This window comes from Hippocampus zosterae, chromosome 1 (assembly GCF_025434085.1).
Source record: "Hippocampus zosterae strain Florida chromosome 1, ASM2543408v3, whole genome shotgun sequence".
Lineage (NCBI taxonomy): Eukaryota > Metazoa > Chordata > Actinopteri > Syngnathiformes > Syngnathidae > Hippocampus > Hippocampus zosterae.
In genome coordinates this window covers 14792501-14808599 of record NC_067451.1, presented here as the reverse complement: position 1 = coordinate 14808599, position 16099 = coordinate 14792501, and the positions used below count along the sequence as shown (strand labels likewise).

At 42.6% G+C, this 16099-nt stretch overlaps 1 protein-coding gene across 5 annotated transcripts in view; it reads right to left on the bottom strand.

The window, feature by feature from the left end:
* The window catches only part of LOC127604436 (pro-neuregulin-2, membrane-bound isoform-like), a 42583-nt gene extending 28917 nt beyond the window's left edge, over positions 1 to 13666 (bottom strand). For 2 of the 5 annotated variants that reach the window (XM_052071486.1, XM_052071497.1), the window contains exon 1: positions 12053 to 13653. In XM_052071486.1, coding sequence (XP_051927446.1) covers positions 12053 to 12464 — 412 coding nt within the window. In that variant the 5' untranslated portion in view covers positions 12465 to 13653. Of the gene's footprint in view, positions 1 to 12052 lie in introns of all 5 variants that reach the window. The other 3 variants (XM_052071508.1, XM_052071475.1, XM_052071468.1) reach the window with 3 other exon arrangements.
* Between the last annotated feature and the right edge of the window lie 2433 nt (positions 13667 to 16099).

The window sequence follows — 16099 nt, the reverse complement described above, 5'->3', positions numbered from 1 at the left end:
ATAAAAAACCCAATAGCACAAAAAAGGCTTGAGCACAGTAACTTTAACTGTTGGAGAATTTAGTTTCATGTAATTTCAATGTTACCATTGCAGCTAAGGCATTAATTTCTCCAAATAATATGAAATAACATGTAGACTTCATTGATTGATTATCATTAATAATGTCTTCTTGTTTCTTTTTCCCGTTCTGTATTGTTTTTTGAATAGAATAGAAAGGAATCCGCAATACAAGTGTTACAAAACATTTGCAACACCAGTATTTATTACTGAGTGATGGTGACCTTTGAATATTAATATAATGTACTCTGAATACAGAGGAATTATATTTTCAGTCTCAGAGAACCAATTGATCAGTAGGAAGGACATCCATCTTGTGAACCCTGTCAAAAGCTCTTCTAAGAACTCGTAAAAGAATCTATTTTTGGTGCACGATTACTAAGGTGTACTGAGAAATATTAGGCGGATTAGAGTGAAAACACTTCGCCCGGGCTCAATTTTGAAAAAAGATGCGTGTGACGTTTAGGACATGAACTAAGGCCAGGTTCATTCTGCAGCTTTAACTGACACACAGACACTGCTCAATGCATAAGAAAAATATTTGTTATGTGTATACATTTCCTATGCCGGGGTATGCATTTTATTGAATGTATCCGTGTGTGTGTGTGTGTATGTATGTGTGGGTGTGCATTGAAGCACTCCAAATTGCTGATCCAAGCCTTCTATATCACTGCGTGATAGGGAGTTTCCTCAGCAAGAGCACCCGGTGGGTTGTGGGGAGGCGCTAATGGACAGCCGAATGTGGCCAATAGTCTGTGAGTGGCCTTTCACACTATCCAATCACACAGGACCAACATTCCCTTCAGCCATTCATCAAAAGGTCCTTTTCTCAAGGTCAGCTGATATTGTACCATCTTGTCCCCCAGCAAAGAGGACGTCAACAAAAGTGATATCGATTGACAGCGATTTGTACGGAAGCCAAATCAGGATGTTGACACATAACAGTTTGCGTTTGCTTCAGGCTAGGTATCATCTGAAGGTATGGCCAAGTCAAGAAGATGAAAACATGGAAACCTGCAATGTGTACCCTATATCTTCGGGTTGAAGGTGCATTAGCACCATTGGGAAATACGGAAAGCATTTAGTATAGTGGTCAGTTGTGTCATGTCATCTCATTCCCTGGAGAGCCTGATGAGTTATGTTTGGACTCGCACCGCTCAAGTACTGGATGTGTCGAAGTGCGCGAGCATGCATGTGTCTCTCCTCATGTACAAAAGGGAGAAGCCTCTCCCATCTCATTCTCCGATCAGTGTGATTTCTGCAGCGCACAGCTGTCACCATGGAAACCGGGGAGAGCGCCGGAGATAGCGGATGTACGGCAGAAAGAAAAGAGAAAATGAGATTGAGAATGAGCAAGAGGAAGAAAGAGAGAGACGAGGGTGTGTGCGTGTGTATATGTCAATTGTTGGATAACAGCCACAGAAGGCCTGCATGCAGTATCGCCCGCCGCTAACCTCTGAGCAGCAGCAACACAAGCAGAAGAGTTGCCCACCGCATGTGTGAGAGAAGTGTGTATGTTGTTGAGCGATAGTGTTTGTAATCATAACCACAGTTCATTAAAACATTGAGTCAATTTGTAGAACAGTGAGTGGATGCTCACGGTTGCGAGAGTGATTGTCAAAAAGTGCTGGCCTTCAATTTCTTCACATGAACTCCGCAGTAACAATTGTGCATGGAACAAATTCCCTTGCACACGAGGGTTCTCACACCTCATCATTTCTTAGGTTGATGTTAACATGTGTGACATCTGATATTTACACTTTTACCCCACACGTTGTATGAAGTATGTAAAATCCTCAATCTGACACACGAGAAACTTAAGGAGAGAGACGACAGAGAGACCAATCAGTTGATCGATGGATATTAGTCTTTTTTTTATTTAATCTAAGTTTTTTTACATTGTGAGCAAGTTTTTCTAGTTCCCACTTAATTTATTTCACCCCAACCTTTCTCGCATCCAGCCTCTCTCACTCTTGTCAGGTATGCCTGACAAGAAAGAAAGAGGCTGGACACACACTTTGGATTCTGCCTCTCCTCACTCACCTTCCCCACTTCTCATCCCTTGTTTTTTTCTCTCTCTGTCACTTATGTCTTATTTCCTCTTTTCATTCATCCTGTTCTCTTCGCTCCCCATCACCACACCCTTCTGCAACACTTACCCAACTCTCACCCAGCCATTTCTCACCTCTCATTTTCGCTGCGTACAACACACCCACCTGATATGACCACACACACACACACATACACACACACCATTAGCTGCAAACGTGTAAAGCAGGCTAACATGCTCAATTGAGGTGTTGATCATATCTGTCCTCCATCTGGACAAAATGGCTGGATTACACACAAAAATGTCCCGTTGCCTTTCACAAGGCCAAAAAAGATGCTATTGTGAGGGGGATAAACACCGATAAAAAACAAATACATCACTGAAGATTGTCGATTCACTTCCGAAAAGTGGTCTCACAGGCCCTGTGATGAGTGCGTTTATCCATCCTCTCATTGGCTCAGCTACTATCGTTTCTGGTTGGTTCAGCTCGATGTGTGGCCAAAACTTGATTTATGATATCGGATGATATCGGACCATGATTGAAAATTCACTTTCAAGGGGTACTTTTCAATAAAACTGAGCTTGGTGTGGCTATTTTAACCAACACTGCTTTGTAGAGTAGCTTGTTTTCAATCTGGATTTTTCTTTTTCTTTTTTCTTTTTTTTTGTTTTAGGAGGGAGCAGGAGTTCACAGGAGTTATGTATGAATGAACAACTGAGCCTTCACAAACAGATAGGAGCGTCTGCATTAGCATCTCTGCTGAATACATGCCATTTATTTAAGTTTTTCATACTGATAAAAATTGATTGTGAAGTACTGTATTATATTGTACTGGAGAGGTTTGTTGTTCTTGAGGTGATGAAGTGGAAGATAAAGGTAACTGTGTTTTGTTTTGTTTTTTTCTTTTGGTAATATCCATACATACGTGAAGTGGTCTTTAATGTTCCACATCGACCTCATTCCTATCAGCGTGCGCGGGTCAGAATGCTTGGAAGGGAGACTAGGAACAGTTTAGGAACCCGTGCTGCAGTGTGAATGTAGCCATAGTTATACAGTGGGGTTGTTGTTGTTTTTTTTAAATATATTGTGACATGATGGTGTTATTAAGAGGTGGATTAGATCTCTAGATTCAAAAGCTCGCTGCCCACCACTGGATCTCTAGAGGCTTACGGGTGCCCGCGGACATCATGTTGTTGACCCCACATGTAAGGAATACGATCTGAGTGAAAATAGCCACCAACTCATGCAAAATGTTTGAGAAACTGTCTGTTTAATTTGTGCTGGTTAAAAACTCTCATTTGTGATGCGACTGTTTTTCTGTTTCTGTTTTGACAGATAATTTTTAGGTCATCCAGAGTTCGCCTAGCCCCCAATCTAATCCGAATAGACCAAAATAGAACAAATGATTTGTTTTGGTTTGTGCTTTAAAAGCTTTCGTTTGTGCTGCTACTGTTACATGGATGTTACACATTTGAATATACAGTGGACTGGCAAAATTTACTAATGCGCCCCCACCCCTGAAAATAATCCCTAATAACAGAGAAACGACAGCAGCACAAATGGAAGTTTTTACAGGACAAAACAGTGCAAACAAAGCACAAACAAATGGGCCCATTTCAGATTGATTTCGTAGTAGATGGAGGGCTGGGTAACTTCATCAAAAATTGAAGTCGTAATATCTATAAAACCATAGTAGTACAAACAAAAGTTTTCACGGCACAATCCAGCATAAATGAAGCAAAAACGAAACAGACTTTCCTCCTGAAATTATGTGTGTGTTGGGGGCCCAGTTTCACACAGTTGTGATATGAGGGTGTGAGGACGGAATGCCTTGTTGCCTTGCGCTGCGACACACACTCAAATGGAAAAATGTTCTGTTCGAGTTGTGCTGATGTCAGGAGGTTCTATCAAATAGGAGAGGGGGCTGGCAGAGTGTTTTCAGCGAGCTAACAACAATTGCCTCCAACAGGAAAATTCTCCGATCTACATCCCAGTTGGCTGCTACACAAGCAACTTACAAATATGGGTAAGAATGCACTGCCCTGTGCCGAACACCAAGAAAGCAGTGTAGTGTAAAAAGGCCTTAAAAGCCTTACCGTATCAATTGTTTTGTAGAAGGTGTTAGAACAGGGGTGTTAAACTAATTTTTGTTGCGGGCCACATTGTAGTTACGGTTTGACTAGGAGGGCCGTTATGAATTTTGGAAAACCATTATAAATGTTTAATCACCTCCACATATTACATACACAGCACACAACAAATGGATGAATAACTAGTTTTAAAATGTAGAAGTCATTAGACTCTTATTGTGGATTACATATTACAACGTGAAATTTTGGTTCAGACTTTAGCAAGTATCATGGAACACGATATGCTTGATTTGCTTTCGCGGGCCACATAAAATGATGTGGCTGGCCAGGTCTGGCCCCCGGGCCTTGACTTTGACACCTATGTGTTAGAAGATTCTGCATCTACAAGATACTTTTCCTTTTCACAAGGGTTTTCCAAATTTCTATCCAATACAATTACTATGTGTGAAGTTGATTTAAAATGAGATTGATGAACAAACGTGCCACCGCTTACTGTGTAGCCACAGAGAGCAACGAATTTCACCTGGTAGAAGATGCAACACTTGTCACAATCAAACACCAATAATGATAGCCCACGTTTCTGTACCTAAAGTATCTGGATGAAGAAAAAAAGTGATTGTTTTAGCTTTTTTCTTTTATTGCTCAAGTAATGTAGACCACCTGCAGCATTCAGCTAAAAATGGCTGAAAACGATGATCACCCCAGAAGCATGAGTTAAAGGCCTTGCTCCAAAGCACAAAACAGTCAGCAATGGTGTCGTGACAGTTGAAATTATCACTTGTCAACTTAATTCTAAATATCAAATCTTACCATAGTTTGTTGCAAGCCAAACTTTTTAAGACATATGCCAAATATCGTGTCCATTTTGCAATACCAAAGGAGGGGCATCTTATACACGGGAAAAGTTTGTTTAAATGCTCTGCCAAAAATAGTAACTCTCTTAATTTTAATGTGTGTTTATTGAATTTTAAATGTCGTGTGCACTTCCACTATGGAAAAAAAAATCTTAAATGAGAAGCTAGGAGCAAATCCATCTTGGCTGAAAAGATGCACTTTGCTGATATAGTGAGGCACCTGCCACATCAGTGTGTGGGTGGTGTGTGCAGTGCACGAGCACTGGTGTGTGCGCTCACGGTTTCAAAAAGACCTCCCTCATTCACAAACTAAGACATGTGGCACTGAGTCGGCCCCTTTAAGAGGCATGAGCTTTCTGTCGAGGCTGAGTCTTGGAAAAAGATGAGTGCCGATACATTATTCACGACCAAGGACACACACATATGCAGATACACACACAACCATACACGCAAGATAACCAAGGACAAGAACACAAGTTAGGCAGTCATCAGCGAAATGAGCAACAGAGATGTGTGCTAATCTAAAATGATAGGTATAATGTAACAGGGAATGTAAGCATAGGCACACTCTATACAATGGTCAGGTTGTCTTACAGACACATCCGCAACAGAGGGGAGAAATCTTCAGCATTCTGTTATTCCCTATGCATAATTTATAGCAGCCCCAGATCTCCCCGCTAATGACAGAACACTAGGGCATCTGCAGCACAGCAGCAACAGCTGACTGGCATGGCAGTGTGTATGCAGGTTGGGGGCTATTGTGCTCGGCTGGAGCAAGGGCAGAATGAGAGACAGAAGGAGATAGAGGAGGATTCAAGAGAAAGAAACAGAGTGTCTGAAATGGCCACAGATAAGGCAACAACGAGGCAGATGTGACAGACCTCTCAGAAAAGATCCACACATACACAGGCTTATAGCCAAGTCAACCTCCTCAGGGATATTTATTCCCATTGATGTTCAGTATGTGCGTCAGACTGAGTGCCACCTTTATTTAAGATGTTATTATTGCAGCTTGCTTTTTTTTGGGGGGGGGGGGGGGGGGGTTATATTGTCACAATGACTACCCCCTCCTCACTGCCTGAAGTACATAGACAACAGTTCCCCAAAAATGTGTCTGGGAAAATATTAATGAAAGCTGGTCAAGGGTGTGGTCTTGGCTTGGATAAAACTGCTTTTGCAAGAAATGTCTTGACATGCTGCTGCAACACAGTATTGTTCTCCTAATTCTGAGATCAATGCCAAAGTGATTCTGCCCTGCAGGTGATAAGTACACTGATGCAAGTTGAAGCCAAGATAGCATAAAGACCTGCTCTGAATATGTGCACACACTGGAAGCTTGATTGGCGGCTTGTAAGTCAGGGTCTTTTGAATATGTGGACAAAATTGCCAGTACCCCTTTTAAAGGGACAGTAGTAAAAACGTGTTGATTTTGTCAATGTTCATGATTTCAAAAACACGCAATTAATTTCAATCATATGCAAAAAAATGTGTTCTGCCACATCGATGTAAATTAATTTTTTGTAATTGTACAAACCTAGCGAACATGCAGTAGTTCCTCAACATCATGAGTACAGCGTGTGCAACAAATTCCATGCACTTACTCCGTCACTTAAAGAAATAGAAGTCGTTTGGATTATATTTTCCTTGCATCTCTGCTGAAGAAATTAGTGGTAGGTTTACCGCTGAGACACTTTACTGCGAGTGCATGTCAGGTCATTGCATTCTATTAGTTCGCCACTTGAAGACACAAAATTCTACACACTGTACATTTCATGAAAGAAAAAAAATATATAGAAATAATAAATGAAAATGTACTGGAAATTAACCAGCGAAAATCTGGCATTACTTTTAAAATGTGGTTCAACAGAATTATTTTTAAAACAGAGTATTGAAACAGACAAAAATTGTAAATAATTGGACCGGAAGGACATATTCAACCATGTGTCCTCAAACAACAATCAGAGGTGTCTTGAAATTTGTGATTCCGATGGCCTATTGAAAGAATGACAAGTAGTCACTGTGCTGTTTGGTGACAGCGGGGCTCATTTTCCATGGTGTTTAAGTCAGAAAAAGTGCACTGCAATACACTTTTTGGGCTGCGTAGATTCTCCCATTCAGCCCCAAAATTGCACAGCAGCGCCATTTTTCCAAGTTTAGCAGAGAATATGGCCCTAAGTCTGTCATGTGTGAATTGACTTAAGTGCAACCCGGAGAAGATGCCTCATAGTGTGTAGCATAATTAACATGGACAAGAGGAAGTGATGCGAGATTTGTTTTAGATTAAAAATCAAATTAGAGATCAGAGTAAAGGTAAAATCTATAAAAAACATTTCTAAGTAGCTAGATGTTCCCCTGACTGCAGTTGCGCATATTATTCAGAAATGTAATACTCGGGAGCGCGTAACGAAAATGACAAAAACAAGGATAATACTAGGGACAATACAAGGGCATCTGCACTATTGCACACTTGTACTACAAATACTGCTTCTGGTCACTTTAAAATGGTGCAACGATTTTTTTTGCACCAACTGATCAACTATTATAGTATTGTATTCTACCATTGATCACTTTAGCTCTGCTTGATACTTTGCACATTGTCTCACAGCTGTCATTGGGTGGTACCACCCCACAACCTGTACCCTTACATTACAGAATGTCCTTCCATACTTATTTGTCATGTCCTAGTTTATGATGATACTTGTGTAGCCTGTACTATCGGAGACAAATTCCTTGTGTGTTCTACATACTTGGCCAACAAAGATGAGTCTGATTCTGATTCTGATGTAAGAATAAGATATCCTTTATTTGTCCCACACTGGGGAAATTTACAAGATCCAAGCGACAGTAGCTAACCTCCCTCTTCATGCCAGCAGGAGGAAAATTGATGAGAAACGTAAGCGATGGATAGTACAAATCGTAACAAAAGATCCGAGAACAACCTCTAAAGAAATTAAAGGTGAACTCCAAGGTAAAGCTATATCAGTGTCAGATCGCACCATCCGTTGTTTGAGCCAAAGTGGACTGCATGGGAGATGACCAAGGAGGACACCACTGTTCTGTGATTGCTTTGCTATATATGACCGTGGGTATCTTGAATCTGTGCAGGACACAATGAAATCTCAAGACTATCATGTATTTTGACAGAAATGTGTCCATTTTCAAAGAGCTTGGTCTCAGTCACAGGTCGTGGGTCTTGAAACAGGATAATGACCTAAACACAGCTAAAACCATCCAAGAATGGCTCAGAACAAGACATTGGGCGATTCTGAAGTGGCCTCCTCTCAGCCCTGATCTAAATCCTTTTTGATCTGTGGAAGGTTCTGAATGTCTTCTGTAAAAAGCACTCTTCAAACATCAGACACCTGGTGCAGTTTGCTGATGAATTTCCCCAACCATTAACAAGAAGTCACATCTGCCCTGTTGCAGTGGGTATGGCAAAATTATTATTTGGGATGAGAGTAATGCTATTGATCTTTTCTCTTGATAAAATGTTGGCTATTATCAGCGTTACAATGCTATTCATAACTGCGTCTGTTTATCTTGTCAAGGCAACAGACTGTTCCTCATCCTCTGAATATTCCACTCCTCAATTTTCCTGACAAACAGCCGGTCAGTCTTAAGTTGAAACCCACTCCAACTCCAGCAAAAAAGAGAGAGGCAGGAAAAGTGGAGAGAGCGCTTCAGTGTGGAGGTATGCAGCAGCACTTGATACAGAATCGGTGACAGGAATATTTGGCTATGAATATTTCGGATAAGCTATTTTCGGAAGAATCTGTCAATGTACCTCAAAAGGAATGTCAACAAAAATGATCAGAGAAGCCTTCTGTCAGGCTGCTGCCTGTAAGATTCGATGGGTGTGGATTTTGCAAGTCAACTGCATGGACTTAAGGATTCAGACAGACCACTTGACCAATTCATTCATCATTCAGTTGATGGCCTGTTCTCGAAAATACCGACTCTTACTAAGACATTTTGTATGATTCGTTGATTCTCCAATTGCATGACTGTGCCCCAGTCTACAAAGCAAGGTCAATAATCGCATGAATAGATGAGTTTGGTGCGGGGAATCCTGATAGCCCTGGCCTAAATTTATATTTAAATGTTATATTCTATATTTATATTTAAATATATACTTATTGTCTTCTACTTTCTCTCTTTCATAATTTTGCTGATGTAAATTGGGAATTTCTCCATTGTGACACAAATAAACGTTTTCTTATCTTATCTTTAAACCCCATTAAAGACATTAGATACTGTAGCTAGCTAGCTAGATAGATAGCGAGCTAGATAGTTAGCTAGATAGATAGCTAGATAGATAGCTAGATAGATAGCTAGATAGATAGATAGCTAGCTGTGCACTCATACCATTCCATTAAATGCACAACAAAACTCGGTATTGTTTTATTGATTTGTCACGGCAAGTGGTCTGTACCTCAGTTTTCTGCAGATGATGGAAATGTCAACATTTATTGAGAGTTTTTGTAATGCTTTCTACAATGTACTTAGTATGTAATAAAGAAAGAGAGAGACATTTTTACAAGTTCTCTTGAAGGATTTGCAACATTGGATTATTCCAATTTGTAGGCAAATGATTGGCTTTGCACATGGTGTGGATTTGACTTCATTCAGGAGACATCAAATTTACTGGGAAAGGCAAATGACGGGGATATGGATGGGTATTGTTTGTTTGACTACAATATGCACCTTTCCCTAAGTCTCATGAACATAATCAAATCCGTCAAGCACAAATCAATTCCTAAAGCCAAAGGCACAAACAGAGAGTCAAGCAGTTGGATTAAAACTGGTAGGAATGATTTGTAGTGTGTTCCGGAGGGATGGCTGTGACTGGCTGCTGGTATTCGACGCCGGCATGGATTGGTTAGGCTCAGGGTGTGTGTCTGCAGATCGCCATGGAGCTCCTCCTAACAAAACACAGCCAGACGTGGATTTTTCTGTTGGGGTACGGATGGTATTGATAAAACATTAGGAGTACTAACACCACAAGTGAGCACTCCTTGTCAAAGAGAAAACACTGTCGATTTGGGCCTGACCAAATATTTGTGATCCATGCCTCTGATATTTGTACATCTGCTGGTAACTCGAATGCATCTGTAATGTTCAACTGGCTTTAGAATGTCTCCCACTTCCGATTGTGTTTCTACTTGCCGATGTGTGTGTGTGTGTGTGTGTCTAACCCTGCCAAAAAATATGGCCCACACTGAAGCCTGATTACAACAGCCGTGTCATAAATAAATAACTTGATCATTTTAGCATGTCACAGAGCTAAAAATAGAACCGCACGTTGTTAGCTGGGCTGTTAGATGAGCTCTTTGTACAGACGTTTGACTTCCTTCCTGTTCCAACTTCCTCCAAGGATTTAATTCAATCCTATTTAATCATACAGTGTGTATTCAACACAAAAAAGTCAGCGCAAGGCACTTGCCATTTACAACAGATCGTCACACTATCATTTTGTATCCACAGGCATTTTGCCGATTTGTTAATGATCACAATATTTTCGATTTTGGGTTACAATGAAAGATACTAAAAGACCATGACATCACAAATGGAGGAATACTTTGTAGAAAACGACAACTCAGGTATAGAAACACCTGAGAGATGACGTAGTGCTACACAGTTTAAATCACAGTCATCGAAATGAGTAGCTAGCTTTTGCAGTTATGACAGTCCCGGACTTTGTACAAGACCTTGGAATGTATGTTGATGATATTTTGGTTCATTACAGACAACAATTCTTCAAGTGTGGTACGAGTACCACAAGTGGCACACGGGCTCCCTCTTGTTTTATGCAAAAGAATCACTAAGTTAAACGTTTAAAATGTGCATCATATTACACTGGTTTCAACTTTTTTTGGAACGATGCATTTGGTATTTAAAGTTCAGTTTTATTTAACTTAACAATATGTTTGTATGTTATCCTGAAGAATTTTTTTAGGTGGAGCTATGATGTAACTTTTTATGCCATGCATTTTATTGAGTGCTTCACGCAAATAATTTATCATATTTAAGTGCAGTGTTGATATTAAAACTGCACAAAATGTTACACGATCGAGCAAAAGAATCTTTTTTTTGGGGGGGTTGGGGAGGTTCAATTTACTCATGAAAATTTTGCCTATTTCTTTAATTATTTAAATGTTGGTCAGTGTAGTAAAACTTTGTGGTGTTACTTGCTGTAAAAAGTTGGAGAACCACCGATCCTTGACCCCTACCATACTTGTTCAAGCATGTGCTCATGCTGGAACAGAAAAGAGGGTTCTCATTTTTTTTCCCCACACAGATAAAAGTATATAACTGTTACTTGTGTCTTGTTATGTTGAATCCAATCCAAAGGTGTCGCCCAAATCCGGTGTGGCTCAAAATGATCAAAGCTAACATTGCAATAGATGTGCATCCACAGAGTACTTTATGGCACTAAATGCTACTTCAGATACCCCGGGAATGGGATGGCCTATCTGAACCCTCCACTCACAGGTCACCGCAGTCACAACTGTGAGACATGTCATGATTTGACATCTGATATACTGGCCCCTGGCAACAATCCTCAGCAACAGACACAAAGGTCACCTCAACACAAGCTTGCTGTCCACACGCACACAGACACACATTCATACACACACAGGAGCTCCACTCTAATCTGTGATGGTGCAGATCTTGCTGGCTATGCTCAAAGAGTCAGAATGCCCTGATCGCCAGTCAGCAGGAGTCTGCAGTGGATGGAAGGGAGGGAGAATGACTTTGGGTGGTAGTTTCTACAAGTACACACACATATCTATCCATAGGATGCACGCACACACGCGCACACGCATATTTTCTACCATGCTTCTCATTTGATTATAGGTGACCGGGTTACGGTGGATTTAAGTGTCAATCGGCTCACGCACGCGCAGACACGATATAGACTCCACACGTGCACGCGCGAGCCCATCTCTTTTACATCAGTTCCAGTGGCCCTCACAGTGCATGTGCACCTGAAACTTACCGCAGTCCTCGCACAACACTCTCTCCACATCCTTCTTGAGGTCCGGCTCACTGGCATCCACGGGGGCGTACGACGCCTTGAACACGTAGGGCTCCCCGGTCGGGTCCATGAAAAAGATATATCTGTGGTCCTTCTCCACCGTGGTGCATGGGGGTTCGGAACTAAAGTCCCCGACGGTGACGAGCTGCTCCCTCTCGAGGCCGCCGCTGTTGACGGGCCACACGTCCAGCACTTTGACATTCACACTGTATGGCTCGCGGGAGGAGACGTTCTCCGGGGAGGAGCGCACCTCGCCCTCAATGACCACAGCTGATCGGTACGCCTGGTCCTGGAGGGAGTTGAGACTCGGGGCGTAACAGGCGAACGAGACCCCGATGACCAGCATGGAGAAATGCACTGGATCAAGCCTCATACCGTCACCCTGTGCTGTGGTGCAGTGCTGCTAGGCGGCGGAGGGAGCTGCGAGAGAGAGACGGCTGCGAACAAGCTCCGGCAAGGGAGGCAGGGCAGAGGCAGAGCGGCAGACCTTGTGGAAGTGTCCATGCCATCTGTGTGTGCCGCCGCTTTCCCCATACGGCTGCTGGCCTCGGATGAGAGGCACACACTCAATAACACGCTAACACACACTCTCACTCGCACCCGCGTACACGCGCGAAAATCAACATGCGCTCACTCGCACACGCACGCACGCACACACGCGCGCGCGCACACACACACACACACACACACACACACACGCTATCGCACCCTAGCTTAGGAACCGGAAACGGCCCGCTTCTCCTGCATTCTTAAAAAAATGTGCCTGCTGCATTCTCCTTTGCCAACCACCCTCCGCCTCTTCTGCTCTTTCCTAAAAGGCAAAGCAAGACTCGTAAATTAGTCTTCCCTTGACTTCCCGACTGAAACCTCTCCCTCTCTCCTCCCCGCCGCTCTCTCTCTCTCTCTCTCTCCCCCCAGCTAATAGGCTAGCATCGCATGGGTGGGCACATTGCCTCTCCGGGTGGGAAAAAAGCTTTTGCGCTTACAGCTTGTGCGCTTAAAGGGGCAAAATCAAAATAAATGATAAACACTCCACGCAAGCTCAGGACCTTGATCCCACGTCTGGCTTGAGAGGGGGGAAAAAACGGAGGAAGAAAAATTATTTGTCTGGTAAATCCGCTATCAAAAGAGAGGACCCCGGGGAAAGACCAGACAGGATGAGATCGCTGTTATCCGGTGAGGCGGTGCAACAGTGGAGCGCACCCTCCAGTCGAATCCCCTGCGCCCCTCAGCACACGCGTGCGCCTTACGTGAGCAAGCATCACCTGCCCGGTCACTGGCGTCGGATTGCCGTTTCCTGCGCAAACACCCTAGAATCCAAAACACCGCCGATTCACGTGTAACCTGCCCGGTCGATCCTCTCCTCCTCGAGTCTGGTTGCAGTAGGAATCACACAGTGCACACACACAATAGCTCGTTGCCAAGCCTCTCGTATTGGTGGCCAGTGTGGTTCTCAATGCTCCCTGCTACACACTGCGGTTGCGATGAGTAACACTGCGAAATGCTTTCAATGGGGTCCTGGGCTTCTCAATGCGATGTGCGGAGAGAGACACCGCAGCAGCTGAGACTCAATTTTGGCGTGTTTGGATAAAGTTACATGTTGCAAGCACAACTCAAGAGCAAGCAAAATAAAATAACGTTCATTCACAACAAAACGTTTTGTGCCATATATTCAGGATGAATACGGTGGCCACTGTTGTCCTGAAGTCAGAAAACCTCTCCATGCCCACCTGGATAGAGATGAATATATGCTGTCATACAGGAGACATGATAAGGACATTGAAGGAAAGGTTGTGTCATTATTGTTACCAAACATAACACCCTGCTCTGTCTGATCACCATCAAGAGGTTCACATCAGAACAGGATGCTTGTCTAGGAGGTCTGAAAGGGCTTCACAGGTTCAGGCTTCACAAATGTAGCCTGATTTTGAGCCAATAGACATCATGTCTTAAAGCTGATTTGGAGGTGTTTTAATGCGTCGTAGCACGTGCAGTGTGACATCCTCAGCTATTGGGCATAAGGTGTCTTGGACACATCACAACCACAAAGTCACACGTCTGGCATGTCAGAGTTTTTATTCGTCTTGCCGCAGAGTGTCACATTTCCTGCATTGTCCTTCAATCAGTTCTTTGGCATTGACCAATAGGAAGACAGGGCACTCTTACTTCTGATGAAAGACGGCGCACACAATCATAATGTGGTGTACAGTATTGAAGAAAGGACTTCAACAAAAGAGGAATGTTGGAAAGTATTTTGCTCTGTTTGCAAACTGCAAAAGCTAGTAGCTGATTAGCAAGAATAGTGTGGTGAAAATTTGCAAACTTTTTGGAAATTAGACAAACTATACTGCCTTTTTTTGTTGTTGTTGCTTTTTCTGAACATAAAAACAACACATACAGTATGCACAAATGCCTCTGTCCACTTTGTTGACTTGGAGAGCAGCTTTTCCCCATCGGCGTCAATGGACTCAATCTTGACGGAATTGTAGTGTGACGTCTTGCCCGGTCCAAGACACAGAACTATATTTATCTGGAAGTCTGACAGTGCAACTATCATGAACAACAAAAAAGTAGAGTAGTTTGAGGAAGCCATTTGGAAATCAATTGGGTTGAAGGTCTGTGTGCCCTCCTTCAAATCAAATGAATAAAACTATTTCAGGATTGGGTGTGACCATTCCTCCTAAATGCGACTAAATCTCAATTAATTAAATGAGAGCCACATTACTGGGATTGCTGCTCCAATTCCAGGAATCAGTTCAGTGACCCAAGCCCTCCTCCGCTTTCCACCCAACTGTCTGCTCATTCACGAATCATTCTTCTTCATCCATGTAGTCTGTAATACAGTCCATGCAAACCTGCCTTTTGCATCCGCATCAATATGATGTCACTTTCCCAGTACTTTATATATTTTGTATTTTCAGAGCATTCTCCAAGAAAATTAAAGGTAAAAGCTGAATACTCAAATACTGTATGCCCACAGGTGCAAATGCGAGTTGTTTATTTACACATGCCATAAAGGTTTAGGGATGAGGGTAAGGCTTAGGGTTAAGTATTATGGTTAGAGTTGGGGTTTAGTGCAAGGGGTTTGGCGGATAGGGTAAATACAACCCCTAACCTCAACCCCAATCCCAAACCTCAACCCCAATCCCAAACCCTAACCCTAAACCAAACCCTAAATCCTAACCTAAACCACCTAACCCTAAACCTAACCAAGAACCCTAACCCCGAACCTTAAACACAAACCCTAACCCAGGGGTGCCCAAACCTTTTGGACCGAAGAGCTACTTTTTGATCAATGAACGTCATGGATCTACCCTTACCGACACACACGTACACGCACACGCACACATACACGTACATGCACACGTACACGTACACATACACATTCACACACACACACACATACACACACGCCATGATGAGAAACAGCCTGAAACTGAAGCATGCGATGCACTTTTGCAGCCTGTTAACTATCGTAGCTCACGCCGTTTTAAAGTGCTTCCCTGGACCCTCCAAGATTCCTATTTTTTGCTCGTGCCCTCGGTAAATTGTACACAAAGCAAACTCTGAATGAGAATAATGTCGACAAAAGATACAGCGCAACAGCTCTGATCACAAGCTGCAATTGCAGACTGCTGAGCGCAAACAACTTCCAGTGACGTCATCACGGGCCACCATAAATTCAAGATTTACCTGCTTTATTTTATTTTTTTTAATATTTATTTTGTGAAAAGGATACTGATAGGATGATTATGGTGCAGCGTACAACACTAAAAATATATTACTAACATGTACAAAGACACACGAATGGTTGTTTGTTTTTTTTCTCCTCGACACTCTTCGGATCTACTTGGGACCTGTTTTAGATCTACCCGTAGATCAGGATCAACGTAATGGGCACCCCTGCCCTAACCCCAAACCCAATCCCTAACCCTTACACTAAACCAAATCCTAAATCCTGAACCACCTAACCCGAAAACCCTAACCCCTAACCCTAAACTCAACCCC